The sequence below is a fragment of the Suillus paluster genome (genome assembly GCF_016628075.1).
Source record: "Suillus paluster strain FC165 chromosome Unknown EDB91scaffold_113, whole genome shotgun sequence".
In the NCBI taxonomy this organism is placed as follows: domain Eukaryota; kingdom Fungi; phylum Basidiomycota; class Agaricomycetes; order Boletales; family Suillaceae; genus Suillus; species Suillus paluster.
Window position 1 is genome coordinate 25374 of NW_024537673.1, and position 24078 is coordinate 49451.

General features: G+C 47.6%; 7 protein-coding genes across 7 annotated transcripts; 1 reads left to right on the forward strand and 6 right to left on the reverse strand.

Moving 5' to 3' along the window:
• Nucleotides 1-6008: 6008 nt before the first annotated feature.
• Nucleotides 6009-9747, forward strand: EDB91DRAFT_1254630 (uncharacterized protein; the record flags this gene model as incomplete). Its single annotated transcript, XM_041323845.1, has 15 exons — nucleotides 6009-6489; nucleotides 6539-6688; nucleotides 6742-6874; nucleotides 6939-6949; nucleotides 7007-7266; nucleotides 7322-7408; nucleotides 7468-7508; nucleotides 7568-7646; nucleotides 7845-7998; nucleotides 8050-8061; nucleotides 8115-8676; nucleotides 8749-8998; nucleotides 9052-9272; nucleotides 9370-9493; nucleotides 9547-9747. 15 exons carry the CDS (start codon nucleotides 6009-6011, stop codon nucleotides 9745-9747), a joined length of 2766 nt encoding a protein of 921 aa, XP_041171023.1.
• A 429-nt stretch (nucleotides 9748-10176) lies between these two features.
• On the reverse strand, nucleotides 10177-12730 carry EDB91DRAFT_1087006 (uncharacterized protein; the record flags this gene model as incomplete). Its single annotated transcript, XM_041316160.1, has 7 exons — nucleotides 10177-10222; nucleotides 10320-10521; nucleotides 10564-10735; nucleotides 10789-10960; nucleotides 11004-11078; nucleotides 11347-12596; nucleotides 12653-12730. 7 exons carry the CDS (start codon nucleotides 12728-12730, stop codon nucleotides 10177-10179), a joined length of 1995 nt encoding a protein of 664 aa, XP_041171024.1.
• An 850-nt stretch (nucleotides 12731-13580) lies between these two features.
• EDB91DRAFT_1254632 (uncharacterized protein) lies at nucleotides 13581-14968 on the reverse strand (the record flags this gene model as incomplete). The annotated part of the gene is made up of 6 exons (XM_041323846.1): nucleotides 13581-13793; nucleotides 13844-14073; nucleotides 14124-14286; nucleotides 14341-14430; nucleotides 14477-14626; nucleotides 14684-14968. 6 exons carry the CDS (start codon nucleotides 14966-14968, stop codon nucleotides 13581-13583), a joined length of 1131 nt encoding a protein of 376 aa, XP_041171025.1.
• Nucleotides 14969-18204: 3236 nt separating this feature from the next.
• Nucleotides 18205-18546, reverse strand: EDB91DRAFT_1062023 (uncharacterized protein; the record flags this gene model as incomplete). Its single annotated transcript, XM_041314498.1, has 1 exon — nucleotides 18205-18546. A coding segment is annotated over one exon (342 nt), but the record flags the coding sequence as incomplete, so codon positions are not given.
• Nucleotides 18547-19020: 474 nt separating this feature from the next.
• Nucleotides 19021-19221, reverse strand: EDB91DRAFT_1039040 (uncharacterized protein; the record flags this gene model as incomplete). Its single annotated transcript, XM_041312854.1, has 1 exon — nucleotides 19021-19221. A coding segment is annotated over one exon (201 nt), but the record flags the coding sequence as incomplete, so codon positions are not given.
• Nucleotides 19222-19962, reverse strand: EDB91DRAFT_1254633 (uncharacterized protein; the record flags this gene model as incomplete). Its single annotated transcript, XM_041323847.1, has 1 exon — nucleotides 19222-19962. The coding sequence occupies one exon, from the start codon at nucleotides 19960-19962 to the stop codon at nucleotides 19222-19224; it is 741 nt and encodes a 246-aa protein (XP_041171028.1).
• A 1311-nt stretch (nucleotides 19963-21273) lies between these two features.
• On the reverse strand, nucleotides 21274-22092 carry EDB91DRAFT_1062031 (uncharacterized protein; the record flags this gene model as incomplete). The annotated part of the gene is made up of 1 exon (XM_041314499.1): nucleotides 21274-22092. One exon carries the CDS (start codon nucleotides 22090-22092, stop codon nucleotides 21274-21276), a length of 819 nt encoding a protein of 272 aa, XP_041171029.1.
• Between the last annotated feature and the right edge of the window lie 1986 nt (nucleotides 22093-24078).

Sequence of the window (24078 nt, forward strand, 5' to 3'; positions counted from 1 at the left end):
GGTGTGGGATACGGAGACTGGCGAGGCATTGGGTGCCCCTCTCCAAGGCCACACTGATTGTGTTGCGTCTGTCGCATTCTCGCGGGATGGAACGCGCATTGTGTCAGGTTCATGGGATAGCACAGTCCGGGTGTGGGATGTGGCAAGTGGCAAGGCATTGGGTGCCCCTCTCCGAGGACACACTAGCCTCGTTTTGTCTGTCGCAATTTCGCCGGATGGAACTCGCCTTGTATCTGGTTCACTGGATGAGACAATCCGGGTGTGGGATGCAGAGACCAGCAAAGTATTAGTTCTCGAAGGGCACACTGGTTATGTCTCGTCTGTCTCAATCTCACCAGACGGGAAGCGCATCGTGTCTGGTTCATACGACAAGACCATCCGGGTGTGGGATATGGAAACCGGCGAAGTATTGGGTGCCCCTCTCCACGGCCATACCGCCTCAGTTAGATCTGTCGCGATCTCGCCTGATGGAACTCATATCATATCTGGCTCTCACGACAAAACCATCCGGGTGTGGGATGTGGAGACAGGCAAGGCATTGGGTGCCCCTCTCGAGGGACATACCGGACGAGTTTCCTCTGTTGCAATCTCGTCGGATGGAAATCGCATCCTGTCTGGTTCATCTGACCAGACAATCCGAGTATGGAATGCGGAGACTGGGGAGGCATTAGGGTCCCCTCTCCAAGGGCACACTGACTCTGTTTGTTCTGTCGCAATCTCGCAGGACGGCAATCACATAGTGTCAGGTTCACATGACAAGACAGTTCGGGTGTGGGATGCCGACACAAGTACTAGTGAAGCATTAGGCGCCGCTCTTCAAGGTCATACTGGCACCATTGACTCTCTTGCGATCTCGCCGGATGGACATCGCATTTTGTCTGGCTCGTCCGACAAGACAGCCCGGGTGTGGGATATGGAGACAGGCGAGGCATTGGGTGCCCCTTTCCAAGGGCACACTCACTCTGTTCAGTCGGTTGCAATCTCGCCGGACGGAAGTCGCATCGTGTCTGGCTCAAGGGACAAGAGCATCCGGATGTGGGATATCGGGACTGGTGAGGCATTGGGTCCCCCACTCCAAGGGCACAGGGATTGGGTTCGGTCTATTGCAATCTCACAAGATGGTAGACACATCATTTCTGGTTCAGATGACGGCACAATCCAGGTGTGGGAGGTGCAGACTGGAGAGGTATTGGGTGCCCCTCTCGAAGGGCACTCTGGCTGGGTTTTGTCCGTTACAATCTCACCAGACGGAACTCGCATCGTGTCTGGTTCCGGGGATGGGATCATTCAGGTGTGGGAAATGGGGTCGGGCAAGGCCACCAAGGCATTGAGCACCCCTCTCCGAGGCCACACTCACTCCGTCTACTCTGTCGCAATCTCGCCGGATGGGCTTTGCATTGTGTCTGGCTCAGCCGACAAGACCATCCGGATGTGGGATATTCGGACTGGCGAGGCATTAGGCGCCGCTCTCCAAGGCCACACTGATGAGATTCGCTCTATTGCAATCTCGTCAGATGGAGACCGCATCGTGTCTGGCTCAGACGACATGACCATCCGGGTGTGGGATATAGAGACTGGGGAGGCAGTGGGTGTCCCTATCCAAGGGCACACTGGATGTATTCGGTCAGTTGCAATCTCGCCGGACGGCAAACATGTCGTGTCTGGTTCAGAGGACAAGACCATCCGGGTGTGGGATCTGGAATTTTTTACTCAGCACCAACCCTTGGAAGCACCCGTAATTTGTTTCTCGTCCAACCCGACTCATGCCCTTCATTCCGCCTCCTCCTTTCTCGAAGATTCTGAAACTCCAGCACCTTCCGGCCCAAATGAGCAGGGATGGGTTGTAGGTCCCGAAGGACGACTTCTCGTCTGCATCCCACTCATTTTCCACCCGGTGACATACGCCCGGGGAAACGCGCTGGTGATACCCAACAATGCCTTGCAGCTGGACCTAAGTTGTGTCGCACACGGCACATCATGGCACAAGTGCCGGGAACCGAGGGCTGCACTTTCTTCGTGACAATATGATCTTCCTTATGTCGTGCCTTGCATGGATACACTCATAGAAGTACAGCGCAATGCAGATTACGCACATCCTACGCAGAATTTGACTATTTCTCAATCTACGACTGCTTCACTAATATGTGCCTCCCCTTTGTTGTACTGTAGCGAGTGCCTTGGTCTTACACAAAGGTCATTGGGCTTGCACGAGGATTTGATTCACGACTCTGTTGTCACGAAACATTATATACTTGCTACCCGCAATCCAATCATAACTATGCGCTCGAGACTGTCTGTCATACAAGTTAGAATTTAAACACGTCTCGCTTGACAAGGGTGGCCATCCAGGCCTCGGTGGAGGTCGTAGAGGAGGCCTTTTTGCGGTTGGAGAACGAGAAGTTAATAGCATCGGTTAGGGCTGATGCGTTCTCGGCGCTGATGAGTGCATGGAAATTCATCGGTAATTGTGGTTGCACTCCCAAGTGGCATCAGAATGTCAATGGATCTTGACGAATGGTACGGTCGAGATGGTTTGAACGTGGATTCGTTCCGTGCATCCAAATACAAATGCTTCATCCACGGAAGATCGAGATGATGACGGGGGTGATGAACATGGTATCGATAGGAGGAAATGGATGCGCTTCGTGCATCCGTTCCAAGGGGAGTGAATATCAGATAGATCAGTCGAGGGTGAGGAGATGAGCGTCAGGCGAAAGCAGCCGTCTACACAAATGGTGCCATGTGTAATCTCCAAGCGAGCCAACTAGAGGGAAGATAGTCGATCTATATTATGACGGAGTAGAAGGTAAGCGCTAGGGTTCATCAACGGAGCTGTCGTCAGATAGACATACCTAGACCCGTCAAAATGTTGTGCAATTGTGACGCGTGAGACTCGCGCGCGTATAAGGACTATCCAAAGTTCATAAAAGTGTTCAACTGTATGAAACAGGACATCCTGAGTCCTAGTCCCCAGCTCCATCCGAGTGTGATGAAAATCGGCAAGGTACGTGTGCCTCTGTGACATCTGCAAACCAACGAAGCATTAGCCAAGGTGATTGAACGCACAAAAGACTGGCTTCACCTGCCACGCCCCTCACCTCTCGGAGTACACACAAATGTCCCTACCTCCCAAGCCTCGTGCACTGCCTGCAAGCCATCACTTCCGACGCGGCTGACGGGACCCGTTTCTTGGCACCTTATCTTCTGAATCGCAGCACAGCGAGCGAAGAGTGGGGCAGCCACATCTCATCATATGTATCATCGTCTTCATACATTGTATTGCCCATGCTGTCAGGGAAGTGGTGTAAAGGGACAGATCCGAGAGGGAGGTCATCGTGATTCATGTCGAGCGGCGTAAGATTTAAGTTGCGGGCGGAGGGGAGCTGGAAGACCTACCAGCGGGGTGTTTGATGATATCGGGAGGCGGTCGGATACGGAGGGAGTAGCATGATTGACTGTAATGTTGTTAGCGATGATATGCAAGGATTGGAGTGGGACATACGTGAGGAAGCTGTAGAACGTGAAAATAAGTGCGCTATAGGACGAAGATGTTGAATCTACTGTATCGTGAGCGAGGCTGGTGTAAGACCTTGCTGAATCGCCATCGCGTAATACATAGTCAATCAGACGCGATGGGGTGTGGCTGGTCCCGCCGTGGTCGTGACGCGGCTAAAAATGCCGCATCAAAGCTGCCACTCCAGTGAGTCCGGTCTGAGTCTCCCAAATATTAACACAGCTTGCAGTCCCGCTATCCTACATTATGCCGAATGCCAAGAAGGGAAGAAGGAAAGGGCGGGTGGGTACTCAAAAATACGTTGATGCACTAACAAGACCGAGACCAAATGAGAAAAGGGTATTATTGACAATATTCCCAACGTACCCGACGAGACGATGACGACGAGTGAGAAGAGGGACTAAGACAGACTGGCGCTAAGCAAAGATGCTCTAGAAGGATAGCGGAAGCGATGCAGATTAGTTCGACCAATTAGACTTGGGTAGAAGAAATTAAACTCGAATAATTACTTTCCTCGTGAAATATTGCACTCCTCACGAACTCTGTAAACGTTAGTACTCGACAAGTATGATAGACAGAAAGTATTTCTTGCACCTGCATGGTGCTGGACATTGCTGCATGAAGCTCAGTGACATAGCACGTGTCAAGCTTGATGCAATCGTGACGCGGCACTAGGCAACATGACGCAGTATTGACGTGGCATGAGTGAGGCTTGGCATGCTCAAGGCTTGATGCAGCATGGGTAGGGCATGGCATGGTACTACCATGTGGCTCATCAACAAAAGAGCCTGAACCGTATATGTAAATATATGCTGCCCGAAGCATATATTCATATATATGTTGCAATGTAAGACCTTGTGTACAAATTGCACATGTCTTAAAAGCTAAATCACACCACGCACGCTCATGTAAGCTTCACAAGGCCTTGCATGCTTCGGGCTCTTTTGTTGATGGCCTTGACGCGGGCATAGGTAAAGCTTGACGCAGCATGGGTGCGGGGGCTCGACATACCGATACTACTGAGGGTGCATGTGGCTTGACAAGGTGGGGGACAAGGCTTGGCAGACTGACATAGCCCGAATACATCATCTGAAAGCTAACATTAGACCACCATTAGAGACAGTACAGGGCGTACTACAACTTGCAATTGATACTTCCCCGGGCCATGCTATACGACCGTGGAGTTTGGTCACGACAAGCACTAGTACTGTAAATGTTAATGATGTTTGAAGGGAATGTATACGCAGTTCAGAATCAAATTCAATGCAAGTTTAAAGGCATAAGCATTGCCATGTCACGGCCGCGGCAGGCGCATCATGACCGTGTCATTTTCACCTGGCCCAACGCGATGCACGTGACCGCATTACTTGAAGTTGACGGTCTCGGCTTGGTCTTGGTGTTCATGTTAGTATGGACACATCGCTATCGCCTCTGCAAGATTGACTGAAACCCGACATCCAATATTCAGGTATGTACCCTGCCACAGAACAAGGTTCAAGGTTTCCTGAAACGCAGATAATTCTCCACTGGTCTTCTTGGATCGGATCGACAGCAGGGGAAAGTTCCATTCCACCTGCATGGGGTACGTATTCTCATACTTACCGTTCCCCTTGACTAATGAATGTCATTTCACAGCACAGCTTCACTGTCATCAGAAGTGCCAGAAGTGGTCAATATCACTAAGTATCTCGATCCCTTCATGAGCGCTAACGTGATTACTGGCTTTCCGCTTCGTCATCGACAATCTCGGGCCCTGGTTGTTGCACTTGTATGTCTCATCCTTGATGAACAGTTCATCACTAGTGATGACCTTTGAAATTTGTAAAGCGATTGACCATTTTATACGCAAGTCGCGCCTCAATCCTGAGCCCGGGTTTGAATATTTATCCCTAGTGACATGGCTTTGGTACTTGCAGAGACTCCTGAACATGTGACCGAACAAATGACTGGGTACAGTGTTTCGAAGCAGCTCTGCCTAATGTATGACCTTCCCCAACCATCCATTCTCCATGCTGATTGGAAATTGTTCCTTATCCGCCCCCCGTTTTATTTTGGACAAAACTAAACAGGAACGTGTTTAAAGCGATTTCACTGCTCGTGACAGAGACTCGCAAGGTACGGTCGAAAATAGACTCAACTTTCCAACAATGCATCTCATTTTTACTGCAGTTTCAAACCGCTTTCAGCTGCGCAGTTGCATGTGATAAAGAGCTTGATCACACAGGATAACGCTTGAATGGCAAAAAACTGTACCTCAGAAGAAAGCACTCATGGCAGCTCGCGGCCCACGTTCGGTACGAGCTGGACAACGCTATCATCAAGTTAGGTTCCTTCGAATCTATGTATAGGTTCAGAACCGAAGTGCTGCCGACATGTCCCCACGACGTCACCTACATAAGCAGTAGAACAATATGTAGCAAGGTCAAGTGACTCAAATCAGGCTTGTCCACCGTCTTTCATGATGGGTAGATCACCGTTGGCTACACATCCCCTTATGAGTTGGCACTGGGCTCGCCCGGTCCTGTTTCTCAGTACCCTCGTCCTCCTCATCCTTTTCCATTCCTCAACCTTAATCTCTTCTGCGTTATCTCAATGCAGCGCACACGAGCTTGCCCGTCGCTCCCAGATCCTCACCAAATGCGCATACACACATGCCCAACCTGGGCCTCCACCCCATTTCCATGTTCGCACCCAAAGTGACCGCTACGCAGATTCAGAGAACACGGCACCTGTTCTCGTGCGTAACGCAACCATCTGGACAGCCGCTAATGATGGGCACGAGGTTATCACTGGCGACCTTCTCATGCACCGCGGTCTCGTCAAAGCCATCGGTGATGTCCCTCTTTCCCTCATTCAGCAGCTCGAGTCGGAGAATATGAACTTGGAGGTTGTCGATGCTCATGGAGCATGGGTGACCCCTGGTATTGTGGACCTACACTCTCATATCGGCGTCGGCAGTGCGCCTGAGCTAAATGGTGAGTTTTGTTACCACTCCGCTTAGCCATAGGGTTCCATGGCCTACAGGTGCAGCCGACACGAACTCTTTCAAGGCTCCCATCTTGCCCTGGCTGCGCAGTATCGATGGGCTAAACACCCACGATGCGTCGTATGAACTCGCTATGGCTGGAGGCGTCACCACTGCGCAGATTCTCCCTGGGAGCGCAAATAATATTGGTTAGCACTGTCTCATTCTTCGTCTTGTTTCTGATCCTAACCTTCTCTACCAGGCGGCCAGGCATTCATAATGAAACTCCGCCCTACAGCTGAGCGTTCACCTTCTTCGATGCTCCTTGAGCCTCCCTATACCCTCAACGGCTCCCACTTCGACCACTCTCTCACACCACGCTGGCGACACATGAAGTATGTCGTTTCACTCTCTCGAACTCCTCTTACTTGTCTTTTATTCATCAACAATACCTAACAGGCATGCATGTGGTATGTTCTGAAAAACATATTCTCATATTCCTCGCTCAGTGCTTACTCACCCATGAGGTGAAAACCCTTCCAGTGTCTATGGAATAACACGCCTTGACTCCGGATGGAACTTCCGCGCCGCCTACGATAGCGCCCGAAAGATTCGTGATGCTCAAGACTCGTTCTGCGCCAAAGCAGAGTCTAATCACTGGGATGACCTCGCGGGGAAGACATTCCCTGAAGACCTTCAATGGGAATCTCTCGTCGATGTTCTCCGCGGACGCGTCAAGCTCGCCGTACACTGCTACGAGGCAGTTGATCTTGATGGGATCGTCCGCGTACGTTCTTTTGAATTTACTTGCGTGTAATTGCTTCATGTATGTGCTTGGACAGCTTACAAACGAGTTTGAGTTCCCGGTGGCGTCGTTCCACCATGCTGGGGAGACGTACCTCGTTCCAGAGTTGTTGAAGAAGACATGGGTGAGTCTTCTCTTCCTAGTTGTCCCTTCGCAACTTCCTTCTAGATACTCCGTAACCAGGGAGGCACACCTGCCATTGCGCTCTTCGCATCCAACTTCCGGTAAGTATACATTGTGTATCTTCTGTATTGTGGGCTTATGCTGTTGGTCTTGGATGAAGCAAGAAACGCGAAGCGTATCGAGGATCGGAGTTTGCTCCCCGTGTGTTAGCGGAGCATGGGATTGATGTTGTAATGAAGGTAAGTGTTACCTTCTTCGCTTCTTTACTTCATGCTGCGACAACACATCTTTTTATATCGCATGTGCTCGCATTGGAGCCACGGAAATTTCGAATGTCTACATATTTGATGATGATCTGCCAGCCTTCCCAACGCATGTCTCCCACTAACCAATTTGCATCATTTTGATCTTGCTTCCAACTAACCTCGTGCTTCCAGTCTGACCACCCCGTTGTTAACTCCCGTTACCTCCTGCACGAAGCCGCCCAAGCACACTACTATGGCCTTGACCCTGCACTCGCCCTCCTCTCTGTCACGTATACTCCTGCCACGGCCATGGGGATGGGCCATCGGATTGGGATGTTGAAACAAGGTACGTGAGACTGCTATTTAAATTAAGTCTCGGTTGGAACTTGGATTGCAGGATATGATGCTGGTATGCCATGCTGGCGATTAATAGATTTATAAGAAGAGTCTGATCAGATCTAGATATCGTGATTTGGTCCTCCCACCCGCTATCCCTTGCTTCGACGCCCACTCATGTTTACATTGATGGTATCCCCCAGCTCTCCCTACCCAACCGCTATATCAACAAGGGATCCACCACGCCACCGCGCATGCCGAATTTCGACGCTGAGAAAGTAGCAACAGTTGCACACGAGGGTCTTCCCCCACTCGAGCCGCACAGCGTAAAGAGGGCACTGTTCGTAAATGTTTCAGGGCTTTATATGAGAGGTGACGGCTCGAGTGGAGTGGCGTGTGTTTCCGAGCAGGCGGGATCAGTCGGCGTGGAAGATGGACGAGTGGTGTGCATTGGTCAATGCTCGGATTTTGGAAACGGAGATGTCGATATCGTCGACCTTGAAGGCGGCACGATTACCCCTGGACTGACAAGCTTCGGTGCGCCGTTGGGGCTCGTGGAGATAAGGCTCGAGCCGAGTACGAACGACGGAGCTGTTCATAACCCTCTCGATGGGGATGTGCCTGCCGTATTGGGTGGCAAAGTAGTGAGAGCACAGGACGGGCTCATGTTTGGTGGCCAGAATTTGTTGTAGGTGTCCGTTTCATGTTTAATACCCTATCTATCGGTGCATTTATCCTGAACCAATCTTTTGGATTGCAGACTAGCCTATCGCGGCGGCGTCACGACCGCTATCACAGCGCCCTCTGGAACGTTCCTGCAGGGCATATCTACCGCATTCTCGCCTGGAGCTGCGCATGCTCGAGTGGAAAATGCGAGTGTCGTTGATGAGGTCGCATTGCATATTGCTGTCAGCATGTCTTCAAGGGTCGGTGTGAGCACGCAGGTGGCAGCACTTAGGAACATGTTGTTTGGAGAGGGCGGGGATCACGTGCTGAAGAGCGTTAGAAAGGTTGGCATATTTGCCTCTCCCACATTGAATGAACATTGATATCTAGAATCAAGGGTAAAACAACGCTCGTGGTGAACGTTGAGAACGCAGACATCATGGCGACGCTCCTCCGACTTAAGGATGAGTATGAAGGTCATTCGGGGAGGGTGCTTCGTTTGACCTTTGCAGGAGCCACCGAGGCGCATATCCTTGCTCACGAGATTGCGAAGGCAGGTGTGAGCGTGATTGTCACGCAGAGTAAGCCATTCCCGTGGACCTGGGAGCAGCGGAGAATGTGAGCGCCCCTTGTCCTCTTCACCTTCTTTCTCTCTGTCCATCTTCCCCCTTTGTCTCATTTGGGATTAAATGATGCTCACCTGGACACCTTGTAGACTCGCTGGTCCGCCGATCACGCAGGAAAGCCTGGTCACTGCACTTTTGAAAGCTGGCGTCAACGTAGCTATCGGTGTTGTTGACGAATACAATGCCCGCAACACACGTTTCGAAGTCGGTTGGGTGCGTTTTTTGGACTGCTTTTCATGTCATATTTCCCCTAACACCAATCCCAGTTCCTCCTCACATCCAATGGAGTGATCGATCGCACGACAGCTCTTGCACTTGCCACGACAAATCTCGAGAAGGCGCTTGGCGTGCAGAGGGAGATGCCTCAGGACCTTGTGGCATACCGTGGTGGAGACGTGTTTGAGTTTGAAGCTAAGGTGGTGGGCGTTTTATCTGAGACGTTGGGGCGGACAGATTTGTTTGTATGAGCAGAATGAGAGCCTTGTCTATCGTAGGCTCTAAGCTCAATACGAGAGCAGATGTATAGTGACTGACGATACACTCTTAGTACTGTACAATGATCAACCGTGACCCTGTCACAGAATTTAGGTGTTGCGCTGATATAGAGCATACCTAGACTGAAAATTCGACATGCTTTCCCTTCAAATCGACATTACTGCGAACCTCTTCTTCATCTCAGATCAGAATTGAAGAATGAACCTTCATCCGCATAGAGCGAGATTTCGAAGGGTATGCCACGTCCAAACAGCATGTGCTCGTTGATCATTGACACTGTGTCCCACGCATACTTGGCGCCTTCTGGGAGGAGTGGCAGTGGCACAAGTCTCGTTTGGACGGGATACTAGAACCATGCAATGGAAGCGGCCCCGTAAATTTTAAGTGTTTATGGTCAAACATTAGCGCCACACCAGCCTCGGGATGGACATGCCCATTCTATAAACACTGCAATCGCATCCGAGATCGCGCACTTGAGGATGAATTGCCCCAACTAGTTTCTCAAATTGATCATCTGCGTCGTGAGTTCATTCTGAAGACTTACATTATGTCCCATCCTTCTTGACCGGGGACAGGGATTAATAAGTCTAGGGCAACGTCCACGGCGAGATGGTCCTGAGCATTGCTAATTATCCAAGAGGGTTTCCGCCGCCACTTTCGAGGAGAGAGAACTTTTGTGAATAAATGTTGGCCGCCTGGAAGCCTCTCCCAGAGAATATAACCGAAGAGTCCGTCGTTTTCGTTTTCTCACTGCCAGGCAGCTTTATTAGAGCGTAAAGGTGACATACTGACCACCACCGGCTCCAGCCAGGCGCAAATGTTATTTTGAAACATGGCAAGACGCTGAGATGCGGTAGTTTCATTGAGAACAGCATTCTCTTTCATACCAGCCGCTTTCAGAGCAAAGCGGTATGCAAGCTGAGGAACGGACTGAATGATACGGTGAAAGCGGTCTGATACCTAAAGAGGAAAACTTGTCAATAAATGTGATCAGTGGTGAAAATGAGACCTACATTGTCGCATGCTATGAGGGTCGCTTCGTTCAGTACATCGAATATTGCAACGAGAATGTCATCAGGGGGATCTTGCAAGATCGATCTAGTCCTTGTGACCGAGCCTGCCACAGCCTCGCAGATTGTAGATAGCCAGATACAACGAGATAACACGGAGGCGAAGACAGACGGCCTGCAGGCAGATGATTGAGGTAAGACTAGGGAAGATGACAAACCTACGGAACACGAGGCAATCGGTTGAAAGCACTTGCTTATCGAGGATGATCGCGTGGACATAGAACTGTCTATTACTAGAACTTCATCCATATCAGCCTGGCTTAGGATCTTGTTTAGATCCTTTCTTCGCCAGGTATAAGTATATAGATCTTCACCAAATTCAAAGACGATGTTGTACGGTATTCTGGGAAGAGTTGAACAGCCTGAAACTTTCAACATGGCAGGCAGTAATCCGCTACATCACAGCAAGTAAGCAAAATGTCTTCCACGTAAGATAGATATCGCGAAGTTGAGAAACGCAGAACAAGTACGAGCAACACAACAACGCACAGTAGTAATCACCCCGCCCCGGTGATGAAATACCAATATCCCACCACAGGCCTTACACTATCCCGCATCCCATTCCTAAAGAGCTCCGACTTATCATTCGAGCAGATCTGTGCACCAACCAGGCCCGCAACGATCACCGTATCGAACAACTCCCCATTATCATCCAGCTTCACATCGAGATGCGCGCACCCACATGGTACGCACGCATCATCGATCGTTGGGTACGGCATCCCATCGAGCACCAAGAATGGGCGCCACGTCCCGTGCACGGTATAAACCGCGGCGAACTGAGCTGCACTCAATGTCCTTGGATCTGCGGGGCGAAGCAGCTTCTTTGGCGCGTCTTCCCGCATGCGTTCAGCATTTAGCGGGGGACCCTGCCATACGCCTTGCTCGTTGAATACGCAGAATGCGGTGATCCAGCCTGAGAGGTAGGTTGGCCCACTTCCGCCTCCTTCGTAGTGCGCGACTTTGGACCAGAAGTCAAGGTTTTCTGGGCTTGAGGGCGCGTTGAATGCTGCTACGAATTGCGAGATGATAGGGTGGAGGAGGTGATACCACGCTATTGATTCAATGCCGTATAGTTTCAGCCGCTCTAGTCGCTCAAGGATGGCCTCCCAGTCATGTTTCTCCCCGAGGAGCGTCACAAGTGGTATCCCACAACACAGTACAAACTTGTAGCGGAAATACTCTTTCATCGTCGCCATCAAAGACATCGCATACACCGCCCGATCTACGTCTGTCGTCGTTGAAAATTGAGGCATAATCCAGTCCCTCAGCATCGGATCCACTACGCGCGTGTGCATTAGCTCCGACATCTGGCGCGCCATGAGTGCAAAATCTGCCGTGTGACGATTTCCATCGCCAATGATGATAAGGTCCTCCTTTCCCTCATGCGCTACGAACTGTGAACGGAGTTGCTCGGCGTTTGCGCTCACGAAGAAGCTGAATTGGGTGAGGATCGCAGTCCAGACATCGTCTGGGCGGAGAATGAGCCCTCGATGATTGTTGTACGCCTCGAGCACGGTATGTACGAAACCGTTGGGCTTTGGCATGATGTCCCGCACCGCATCGAGCTCGGTTGGAAGGGATGTGCGAAGGAGGTGGAGACAACGCGTGAATTGCTCAGGGGAGGTCTTTTCGAGAATGGTGAGGTAGGGGTTTTGGTGAAGAGGGATCTGGAGACGGTAGTCTTCCGTGAAAGACTCGGCGGGATGCGGGGCAGGGCGGAATGCAATCACGCCAGGAGGAAGTTGTTGAGACTGGGAACAGGTCTGGTACTCGGTATGATTCAGCATTGGAAATGAGATGAACATACCGTGGAGAGCGGGGACAGAAACTCAAATGAAGCCACAGTACTGGCATTGGATGATATCGGAGAGAACTCTGGAGACATGGGGGATGTAGGAGATATGGGTGGGATGGCCCTGCGAGGCCGTTTCTGAAGTTTTGAGGTTGAATACGACCTGATTGAGCCTGTAAGACTCTCTGTAGGGGCGGTGGCTGTAAAGATGGCGGATACAGCTTCTTCCTTGAACTTGCTGCCTGTGGGGAGAGGCAAGGCAAGGCTAATCGGAGAAAGTGGTGGTGATTTTGGAGGGGGTGTGGGAGGTCGATCGATGTCCCTCGATTTCGAGAAGACACGTCCGAACGATAATTTGCGAACCATAAGCCTGTGAAAAGCTTGGTTATATATGCTAACAAAGTCAAGTTGAGAAAGCCCGGGAATGGGCGTCGAGGAAGGGCATCGAATCTTGATTATGAATCGAAAGGCACTAGACACATGTTGCGACAAAAATGGATGTGGACCACGGGATAGCGTTCAGCTGACTTTGGATGATGCTACTATCCTTTTCAGGGAAAGAATCATCGCAATAGGCGCACTTCTCTTGTTGACCCCAAATTTATAACGCGCAAGGCCGCACGCAGCAGAGCCCGCTACGGACGCTTTTAAATTTCGAGCCGTCAGAACGTTAATTTGATTGGAAGTGCTACTAGCAATACAGATACAAGTCTCAAACAGGTCAGTGCAGACTAATCGCGAGAACGGCGAAAAGCGAAACGTACAGGCAGAACGGAATTGCGAGAACGGCGAAAAGCGAAAAACAACAAGTATCGTACAGGCAGAATGAGCCGCGAGATAAAAGTGAGTACTATAAATACAAGTGAACTTTGGTGAATGCCCCAAATAAAATCGAGTCGAAAGATGAAGGCAATACAAATGAATTCTGTCAGGTGAGTTGTGGTCAGTCCATTTTCTCTTTCTCTTTTCCTTTCCCTCCTTTCGATTTCTTTTTGGCGGGGCTGACGGTGATGTCGAATGTAGAGAATCCGGCGACGGCAGAGTCGTCTTTCGACATGTCAACGGAGGTCGTGGAAAGGATTGGGATGAAACGTTCTTCGACAGGTTCGTCAGAAGAATCCAGGACCTTCATGGCTTGCACGCCGAGCTGGAAAGTCTGAAAGGGTTTGTTAGTAACCGTTTCGATCGACGTTGTTTGGTACATACGCTGGTCGGTTGGCCGTTCTGCACCATGTTGTATACGTGAGCGTCGCAGACGGCGAGAACGAGCGTTCCGGGTCTTAATTTTGAGTAAGTCTCATGCATAGGAATGAGCTTGAGACCGTCCTCTGTCGAGTCATAGATGTTAAGCTGTTTCAGTTTGTTCTGTCGCAGCTGAAAATATGACCCGCGGTAGTCAGGGAGGATCCTCGGGTCATATAGTGTTCCTGGACTGACTTTGTCAAAGTGAGTGACTTTTGTGAAGGAGTATAAGGATCATGAATACCTTTATCCGGAGTAGGTGTCGGAACGTTTGTGCTCGTGCTTGAACTCGCTGTGGAGTTTGTCGATACTGCCGTGTTCTGCTGTCCTACCATACTGTCCTCCGCGTTCTTTCGTTTCGTTCGTCGAGGTGTAGTATCCTGGTTGAGGTTGACGCCTTCTGGTTTCTGTGAGAGGTGGTAAGTGACGGTTCAAGTGGAATTTTCTGGTTTCTTTCTCACCTCGTAGATGTGTTGCGACGTTAGCATGATAAGGTCCGCATATTGGAGATCATTGGTACTCTTGGTGATGCAAGTGTTTATTTTCGAACCCTGTTGAGTCTGTTAGTTATTGTACAGTGTTCTGCTTGTTACTGACCGTTGCCGCTCTCTTGCTTTCTTCGGCGATCCAATCCTCAATCGATGTCAGCTGATTCTCCCAAATGTCCATCAGGTTCAGGGAGCATAGTGTTGGTTTGGAAAGCGCCCATTTCCATTTGACTGTGTCTGAATCACTTAGTGGTATGTTCTTGTTTTAAACGTCAGATCGCATTCATATCTATGAATCTGTAGCAGACAGACTTACCTTTTTTGTGAAGTGCGTGCCTTTCGCGGAATGCTTTGTGCCGCATGTCGAAGTGGCAATTTGGCCAACAATGTTGGTCCTGAATGGACGACCGTCCTTAGTGTTGACATACGACCAATTGGTTCCGCTGTAGTTGTCTTGGACAGTGGTCGTCCAATCGATGCCGAAGTCGGCTTCGCCCAAGCCGTCTTTTCCAAGGCTAGTGATGGCATTAGCGACACGGTCGTATACACCGTTGGCAATGCGTTGCGAGAAGCATTTGACTTCAACATCAGCCAAAGACATGGTGGTGGTTCGAGTGAAAGAGTTGATGATCTGTATTACGTCGAACATTATCCTTAAATAAAAAGAGGTAGGGATTACAAGGGTATGACGCACAGTAGAATGCGTCATGTTGCCGCTGACAAAATTCGATCTCGTCAGAAAAACATGTGTACCTCCAGGCTGAATATTCCAAGTATGACCGACAGAAAGCTGCACTAGATCTGTCTCCGAAGGTCGAAGAAAGTGAGAGCCATCGAACCTCGCATTCACAAACGCAAGCCAATCACAACCAAGCTCGACGTCACACCCATTCAAATAAACGGACCGAAAGGTCTGCCGAGAATTGTACCAACCGTTGACAGTAGGAACGCGCACTGGTCCAGAACTCGACTCCACAGCCATCCCATTATGATTGACAACAGAACACGGCACATTGCAACTGTGCAAGAAAGGCAAAGACACAGTGGAATCAGAACTCGCACCATTGACATGAATAAGAGCAGGAACATCAGCAAAGGATCCAAGGACTTCGTGACAGACAAGAGACATAGTAGGCGACAACTAAAGAAGATCGACATAATACGCACAGACCTCACATGTCGATTAGAAAGAATGTCATATGACCATGTGAACAAATTACCATTTTGTAGTGAAATGCATTTTACACCAAAAAATTCAGTCGATTTTGTTTTTTTGCCCATGTCACCGACAAAACCCACTACTACCATAGCAGTCAGAACATCCTGCGATGTTTGGTACGTCGTGAAGGAAGCCGCACTGGTTGAGGCATGGGATTTTCACCTGTTGAAGAACAGGTGGATGCCTGCGTGTTTGTGTTGTTCCCGTTGTCTTCAAGACTTGGGCGCTTTCTTTTTTTTCAACAAGAAGGTGGTTGTGTTGTCCCGGGTTGGGTGCCTGCTGTGTTTTGGATTAACACAATCGCTTGTTGTAAGTTGTTTAATGTGTTGGCTCCATGTTCTTGATTACATGGTTCATCTTCTGTGATAGGCATGGACAAGGACGGTAATGTCATGAATGTTACCAACTGCATCTAAATTTCGATTATCAAACCCTAAGTCACCTTATCCGATAAGATTAGATTAGATAGATCCCTGATAAGATAAGATGGATAACCGATTAACGATCACTATCTTTACATCACATCTATACTATATCGACGTCATCCATCTACATCCGTAACCCTAGACATCCGAACTCATCACATCCTTAGAAGTCCTACGATTAGGCAACGGGTTACATCATAAGCATCTACACGCCTCTATGATCGAACCATAACCGAGAGTCCTTTATGAGCTATCTCTTGAAGAGTCATCACCCCTTCACATTGCAGACCTTCACTTCCCACACATGACATGTTAAGAGTTACCTCTGTCATTCACCGAACCCCTTACATTAGAACCTGTTGCACAGTCACAGCTAAACCCTGAACCCCTATCACAGAAGTACCGCTCATAGAGAAGCATGCTAATTACCGAAGACCCTGGAGAACCCTTAGATCCGATCGTACCCGATACATCTCCAGATCCCATCTCTTATCGAGATCCTTAATCACCGCTCGAGACTTCTTGTCACAGAACTCTCTCACCCTTCTTAAATCTCCGTTCACCCTGAATAGAAGCAGTCCCTGAGAACCCTGCTTAATCACCGATACCCTTGACCCCTATGAACCCTTTCCCCTTTCTTGTAGTTGATTGGTTGATAAGACACCCTATACCCTGGGTGCAATGTTATGACCGTATATAGATATATCACAACCTTTCATACTCAGATATCTCCGCCTAGAGAGTAGTATATAGTTTAGGTCGTAGTCAGTAGTACTCCTTAGACTTAACCTCTTCGTTCTTACGTCATCGTAGGCCTAGACGTTCCCTCTCAAATCTATCCTTGCTTTATCCTTCTTCAGACGAGTCCTGTGGTGTGATACAATCTCCAGACACCTACTAGTTAGGTTAAGGGACGTTGGTCATAACAGGTAATTGGTTCCGTGCTTGTTTCTGTTGTTCTTCATTTGCATATGGTGTGTCTATGATGGTCTTTAGGTTTAACACGTCTAGTTGAAGCATTTCTTGTCGGACGTCCTGAAATGGGTGAGAGCAGATAACGCTGTAATTGAATGGACGAAGAATGAATAAACTTTGCAGAGACGTCGCACGCGATACCATTACATATGGCTTTTCGGCACCTTGACACCATTTAGAGCCAAGATCAATGATTATTTTCTCAAGTGTCTGTCCTTGTGACTTATGTGCCGTGATCACAAACCCTGGAAGTACTGGTACTTGTGTCTGACTGATTCGACACGTTTTCCTAGAATTGGGGTGGGTGAATCTGAGCTCTATGGAGTCTTCGATTATTGGGATCTGGTGCGGAGACAAGTTCGGGAGCGCTTCATCTGATGAATGACTAATTTCTATGATGCAGGATCTTAAGACCCGTTGTCCTTCATTGTTCAGTGAGTACCTGACTTTCCTGAGTTTTCCTGTACTGCCATTGACAATTCCGCCTTCAACATCAAAGTTCTGAGAGATGAGGATTGGCATGCCAATTACCAGCGGAATTTTACCAAGGCGCATGTTTGTTTTTCCGGAATTCAGATGCTGCAGTTTATTCACGAGAGTTTTGTCACGCAATATCTTTCCTTGATGTTTGTCTGTGCAATGGTACCAATGAAGTGTGTGTCCGGTCCTTTTTGCAAATGCCATCGTTGTTCTGATATTCAGCTCATCTTTACTTTCATTATCGCATACAATAATAGGAGCATCTTTCCAGGTGCAGTCACTTTCTTGTCTAGTGCTATTAGTGATCACTCTAGACTGTAAAAGTCGGTAATTGTCCTGCATACATTTTCCTTGACAGAGGCGCGAAAGGAACTCGACGAATCGTTCATTCTCAGTACCCGACTGATGCATTACCATTTTCAACAGGACGACGGTCTTTATGGATAGCCAGAGCAGCCTTCTGAATATGTTTTTCTGACCTTGTGTAGTTCCACAGCGTCGAGTGTCGAGGTGGGCATATAATTGCTTGCCACTTACAGGTGAAAGCTGGGCAAAATCTCCGGCGAATATGATGTTGATCCCTCCAAAAGGTGCAGTGTTCCCTTTTGCATCTACTAGTGCATTATGAATCTTAGTTAAAAAATCGCAGCTTATCATGGATACTTCGTCTATGAATAAGTAGTCGATCCCTTCCCACATTGCAGTGAGGTCTCGTTTTGTCTGGGTGTTTGCAGTTGACGAACGCCTTTGATTTAACAAGAGAGAAGCATGTAAAGTCATACCTGAGATATTTCGAGCGGCTACTCCCATGTATGAGGCGAGTCTGAATCGTCGTGCTTGATTCCGTCTGACAAAAAAGTCTTTTAGGGCGTTGATGACTCTTGATTTCCCTGTTCCTGCAGGTCCTCCGATGAACATCCTTAATGGCTCTGGTTTGTTCAAACGACTATGTTCAGCTATAATTTTAAATGCTTGGGATTGCTCATCATTCAAGGTCCAGTCTTCGGCAACACGTGTACTATTTATGTCGCAATATGGATCTATCGCATGAGTATGACTTTGAATGTTAGGAACAAGCATGTTGTTCGTCTCAAATGGTCTTGTTTCAAATGTCTCGATGGTCGTTAACGGCGTGTTTTTATTGGCAGGTGAAGTTGACTTAATAAGATCTTCGACGACCTGGTTTCTCTTCCATTTCGTTTGTCTCTTTTCATAGCAGTCGCGCCAATCGTTTTCTTGTGAGATGTCTTGAATGTTTACTTCTGAAGTCTCACAATTGTCTTCTTCATTATGAACAGAATCATCCAGGTATGAAGCGTGCGAGAGAGCATCAAAAAACTGACATGAATTCATATGCTGTAAGCAGCAAATCAAATCGTCATTGATTGTAGATTGACGTATAGAATGACAGGAATCCATGGATTCTAAGTGTGTGAGTATGTCATCGTCTGTATTGTCTATGAAGATGTCATCCTCCTGAGTACCATGGCCGTGATTGATCATTTCGGTAGATATTCCAGCTAGTTTATGTTGAAGTCGCCGGTTTGCGAAATGGTCATCTCGACTGTCCTTACACTCGTGCAGTATTTGCATATTGTTCAAGATAGAAGTAACAGCAGACGAACAGGTATGCTGGAACGCATCAAACACTTTGGTCCATGACTGAGTACTTTGCTTAAGGTCAGAAACAGATCTCCAAGGCTTGAAGAGAATGAGCATCAAGCGACAATACTTAGGATATATGGGCTCTTGATCTCAACGAGGCATGCAAGGTCCCATGGGAACAGGTACGAGTCGATTTTTCTGGCGTCTTACTTGCAAAAAATGAGTTCGCAATGCATAGTGCCCAGCTTGTAGTTCTCCGAAAGGTCGTTCTTTTGATGAGAATTGAAGGACCTCCTCTATCGGAAGGGGTTGATGTGTATCTGTTTGTGTTCCTGGCAATTTTTCGATATCCATATTTTCGTCAGGTTCATTATCACTCATGGATTCCTCAAGTTCATTCTCGCACTGGCCTGAGTGGTCAATATCATCATCATCATCTTCATCATCATTGTTCACGTCATCAAGCTTCAATTTCTTCTTTTTCCTGGAGTTTTTCACCTTGTCAACCTGAGCCATGAAATCCCATACGCATATATTGTTAAATTTCTCGTCTTGGTGGAGGTAATCCATCACTTGAGCAGCTTTCGGTACGAGATTGCCAAAGTTATCACTGTCAATTCTAATTTCATTATTCTGAAGTTGTTCAACATATATCTCTTCGTCATGCAGGACTGCTTGAACAGGTTTTTGCTGCAGGTCCGATTCCTCGTCAGCTGCATCCAGTATGTCGTCTCTATCGTTTTCATGGTTGTCAGTAATTTTTACGCCATCAATCTCTGATGACGAACGGTTGCATTCAGGGCTCGGACTGCATTGTTCTACAAAGGATTCGAAGTTCGTCCAGTATAATCTATGGTACTCATGGCTTGTGAAATGGTCCTCAAAATCCATGAGGTACAAACAGACTTGTTGAGCTGACAATTCTTGATGAGATATCATTGAATGAGCGCATTTTTGTAGCAATCTCTTGGCTCGTACCATGCATTCATCATTGTTTGGGTTGTACACTTCCAATTTGTGTATCGCCATCTCCATGGCAGCCAACGCGACGTGAGTTTTCAACTGAGATTTGGTTATGTAGTCAGTAATGTAATACAGTATGGCTTTCACAGCTGGTCCAGACCCAATGAATTTTATATCCATGTTGCATCTCACAGCTTCCAGTATAGTCGCATTGAAGTGGTTTACAAGTCCATCTAGACACTTCAAAGTGATCTCGCCCGTCTCTGAATCAGTAAAGCTGATCGGATGGACCTTTTTTTCATCCAGATCGAAACAGCATTCTTTCGGTTCCGGCAGGCCCTTCCAGTACTTCCAGCATGTCTTTGAATGTCGGTGAGTCTGACATTTCTTAGTGAGGAAATGTATGTCTTTTTCACGCATCATCTGCAGTGAATCATCTTTCACCTTGCGAAAATTGACTCCTCGGGTAGAGCAAGGATGGGCTCCTTCTTGTGGAGGTACCGACGACTCATCCTGTGGATATTCCAGGATACAAGTAGAGATGGTATCTTCCAGATATCGCAGAAGACGATCTTTAAAATTATGCTCGTCGTTTTGCAATACACAGTCTTTGATTTCGTTAGGATTCAGACCTCCTTCCAACCATACCATCATGTGACAATGCAGTTTCCCTTGACCTTGAGCTTCGACACATCCATAGTATGCACTAACAACGCCCAGTACTCCCTCATGTAGGTCCAGACCTTTTCCTTCAAATCGCAGAAGACATTTAATAAAAGCTTTCATATAGATATTGAAAAACTTCGCTGCAACAGCAGGATTTCGTGCGATAAGTATGGATTGATCCTGGAAATTTGGCACCTGTTCTGGAAGAAGGTCATCGATATCTATTTCAGTGCCAGCAAGGAATTTGACGAGAGGATTATATACGTCTGCTGGATTGATCGTGATGTAAAAACTGGGCAACCCTCAGTCACACATTAAACCGCGGATTTCATTTCACATGTTCGCTCTCGCATGCACGGAACCTGGCACATTTGAAGTTATTACTTGCACCTCCTTCATCAGTCGTAAAACAGTTCTCTCATCGTCATTGTTTGCAGATACAATGTCCCCTCGAGCCACGCGTTCTGTGACACAATGTACAGCCCATGGTGATACAACAGCAAGGTTGGTAGCCACAGTCGGAAAGGTATCTCGCTTGACCTTCAAAGAAGTATGTAACAGTAATTTCCGTCGCTATAAAATGTTGAACGCCGTGAATAGAAACGAGTAATGTTCCTGAAAGCAACGATCAGCTAAGTTGAACAAGTGTTTGACGTGTCTCTTAATTGACAAACGTTCAGAATGCAAGTGATCTTCAAATCCTCCTAAGCCATACAGAAACAAGGTGGGATAGATCATCGAAAACAACTCGGGCTGAAAAAATTCATTGACAGGTTCAGGATCATGAGGGATCTGAACATATCCTCCACCTTTATTCTTAATGTGATGAACTGCCACTGCTCTTAGTTCATTTGCAGATGCATGACCGTCGACATCAGTAACTACAACACTCTCAAAGTTAGACCGTGATTCAACAGAATGCGACACCGAATCGAACAAGTCTTCCAATTGGACTACTTCATCTTCATCATATCTCGAGGTCAAGGATTCCCACGCATCATTAGGCAGAATATGATCAACATGAAAGGGCATCAACATCTCCTCTTCCATCGAATCCAAGACGTCGTGACTAATAGTAATGTCTTTGTACAATCGGTTATGTTTTTTCAACCAAACTAATGCAGTGCGCACATTTTCTCTTCGCGCTATTAAAGGTCTCGCTTTTTCCTGAAGCCATGCTCGAGAAGGTGGACTTGAACCTACGAAAATGACGGAAATTGGAGTAATGATCTCATTGACTGTCAGAGGCAAGATGGCGGCAATGCTTTCTGGACGCTGAGGGTAGATGATTATATGACCTTTGATTCCTCGCTGATTGGTGGAAAGTTGCAGGTTCTGGTTCTCTTCCTTGAGCTGAACAATCCAACACTTTGCACGGCAGCGAGAAATCATAGCTTCCTCGACCACCATCAAATCTTTCAATTCGTCAGGTACGTCTCCTAAAAAAGTGCGATTTGCGAGGCTTAGAGCTTGTCGTTTTCCTTTCACAAGTTTTTTATGGCATACACTGCAGAGGGACAGCTGATATTCACCATCGTCGCATTGTTTCATTCCGGACGGTTCGAGCATCAAATCATATAGCGGACTGTTCGAATCTGTAAACGGAAGTTCAGGAAGGGTACAGTCTCTATCAAAATAATCATCTGACATATGCTGATCATCTTCTCGATCAGGTCTGCGCAAAAGAGATGAGTCAAAATCATACAGAGATATTAATGTACGTTCCGAACACAACACACTTTCGGCACATGACGCACATGTAAACATGGCTAGTTTTTCAGAAGAAGTTTCATCCCTGAACATCTGCACCAAACAATGCTTCAATTCTGACGATGGAATCTGAGGCCATTCACGACAAAGTTGGCATTGACAGTTTTTGCAATCTTTCTGTCGAGCTTGTGTCCGATTTTTATTGGAGGATTTCAACTTAGCTTTTCGTAGCGACTGGATATGTTTTTTCAATGTGCGACGTAGTCGTCCCGTTTTTGATCCAGCCTCAAATTCAACGTCATTTGCTTTCAATAGTCGTTCCAAAGGGCATCGTTTCGTATTGTTCAACACAGCTGTCAAAAAAGCGATTCTACCAGAAAGCACCTCTCCTTGTTATGACCAATGTTCACCAATAATGATGAAGGCGAGTTCACAACCACTAGGACTCGGTCAAAGATGATGAGGAACAGGATGGTATTGAGCGTGAACGTCTAAGTCACTACAACAGTAGGAAACGAAGAGGTTAAGTCTAAGGAGCACTTACGCTAACTACCCTACTTTTATACATAACATTGAGTAGGAGTCTGAAAGAAATCAGCCAATGAGAAAAGAGTCGTACGATACTGCGGATGAGTAAGTATGACATCATGATATATAAGCGAATGAATAAGACGGTTACTAAATAGAAACCCAAGATCCGACCAGTTCTTCTTTAGGAAGCGAGATTGTTCTAGCCCGTGGAGTAGGGGAGCCAATCGGAGAAACCACGGGTGATATGTGAAGAGGTGAAGGTGTGACAGAGTGAGGAGTCACATGACCGGTTCAGGTACTGGAAGTAGCCGAAGGAAAACCAAGAAATGAAAAATGGTTCATATTAGGAATTCGTGACACTCCTTCGTTTTCACAATGGTTGCCTAACCGTTGATGAAGTGCATCACACCCTTCGAATGCTTGTAAAGAAGAATAACAAAGACCAGTACCAACATGACAAGAAATGATATCTCAAAGTTCTTCAATAGACGAATTTGCAGGTACCGAAAGTCCGTGGGCAGTTGCCAATGCACTCAAAGCCGGTCTTCACAATCTTTCGTACCCATCAAAAAAGTTATCCACAACATGATCATTATCATTTGATGAAGATACGCCCACTTGGGTAGCAGATGATGAACCCGCTTGGGTAGCTAAACATGTTTCCGCTTGGATAACGGACGAAGAAGAGGACAGACCGCCTTAAAAAAATCATTCAGTCATATCAATATGATTCGGAAAAACATGCGTACCTCCAGGCTGAATATTCCAAGTATGACCGACAGAAAGCTGCGCTAGATCTGTCTCCGAAGGTCGAAGAAAGTGAGAGCCATCGAACCTCGCATTCACAAACGCAAGCCAATCACAACCAAGCTCGACATCACACCCATTCAAATAAACGGACCGAAAGGTCTGCCGAGAATTGTACCAACCGTCGACAGTAGGAACGCGCACTGGTCCAGAACTCGACTCCACAGCCATCCCATTATGATTGACAACAGAACACGGCACATTGCAACTGTGCAAGAAAGGCAAAGACACAGTGGAATCAGAACTCGCACCATTGACATGAATAAGAGCAGGAACATCAGCAAAGGATCCAAGGACTTCGTGACAGACAAGAGACATAGTAGGCGACAA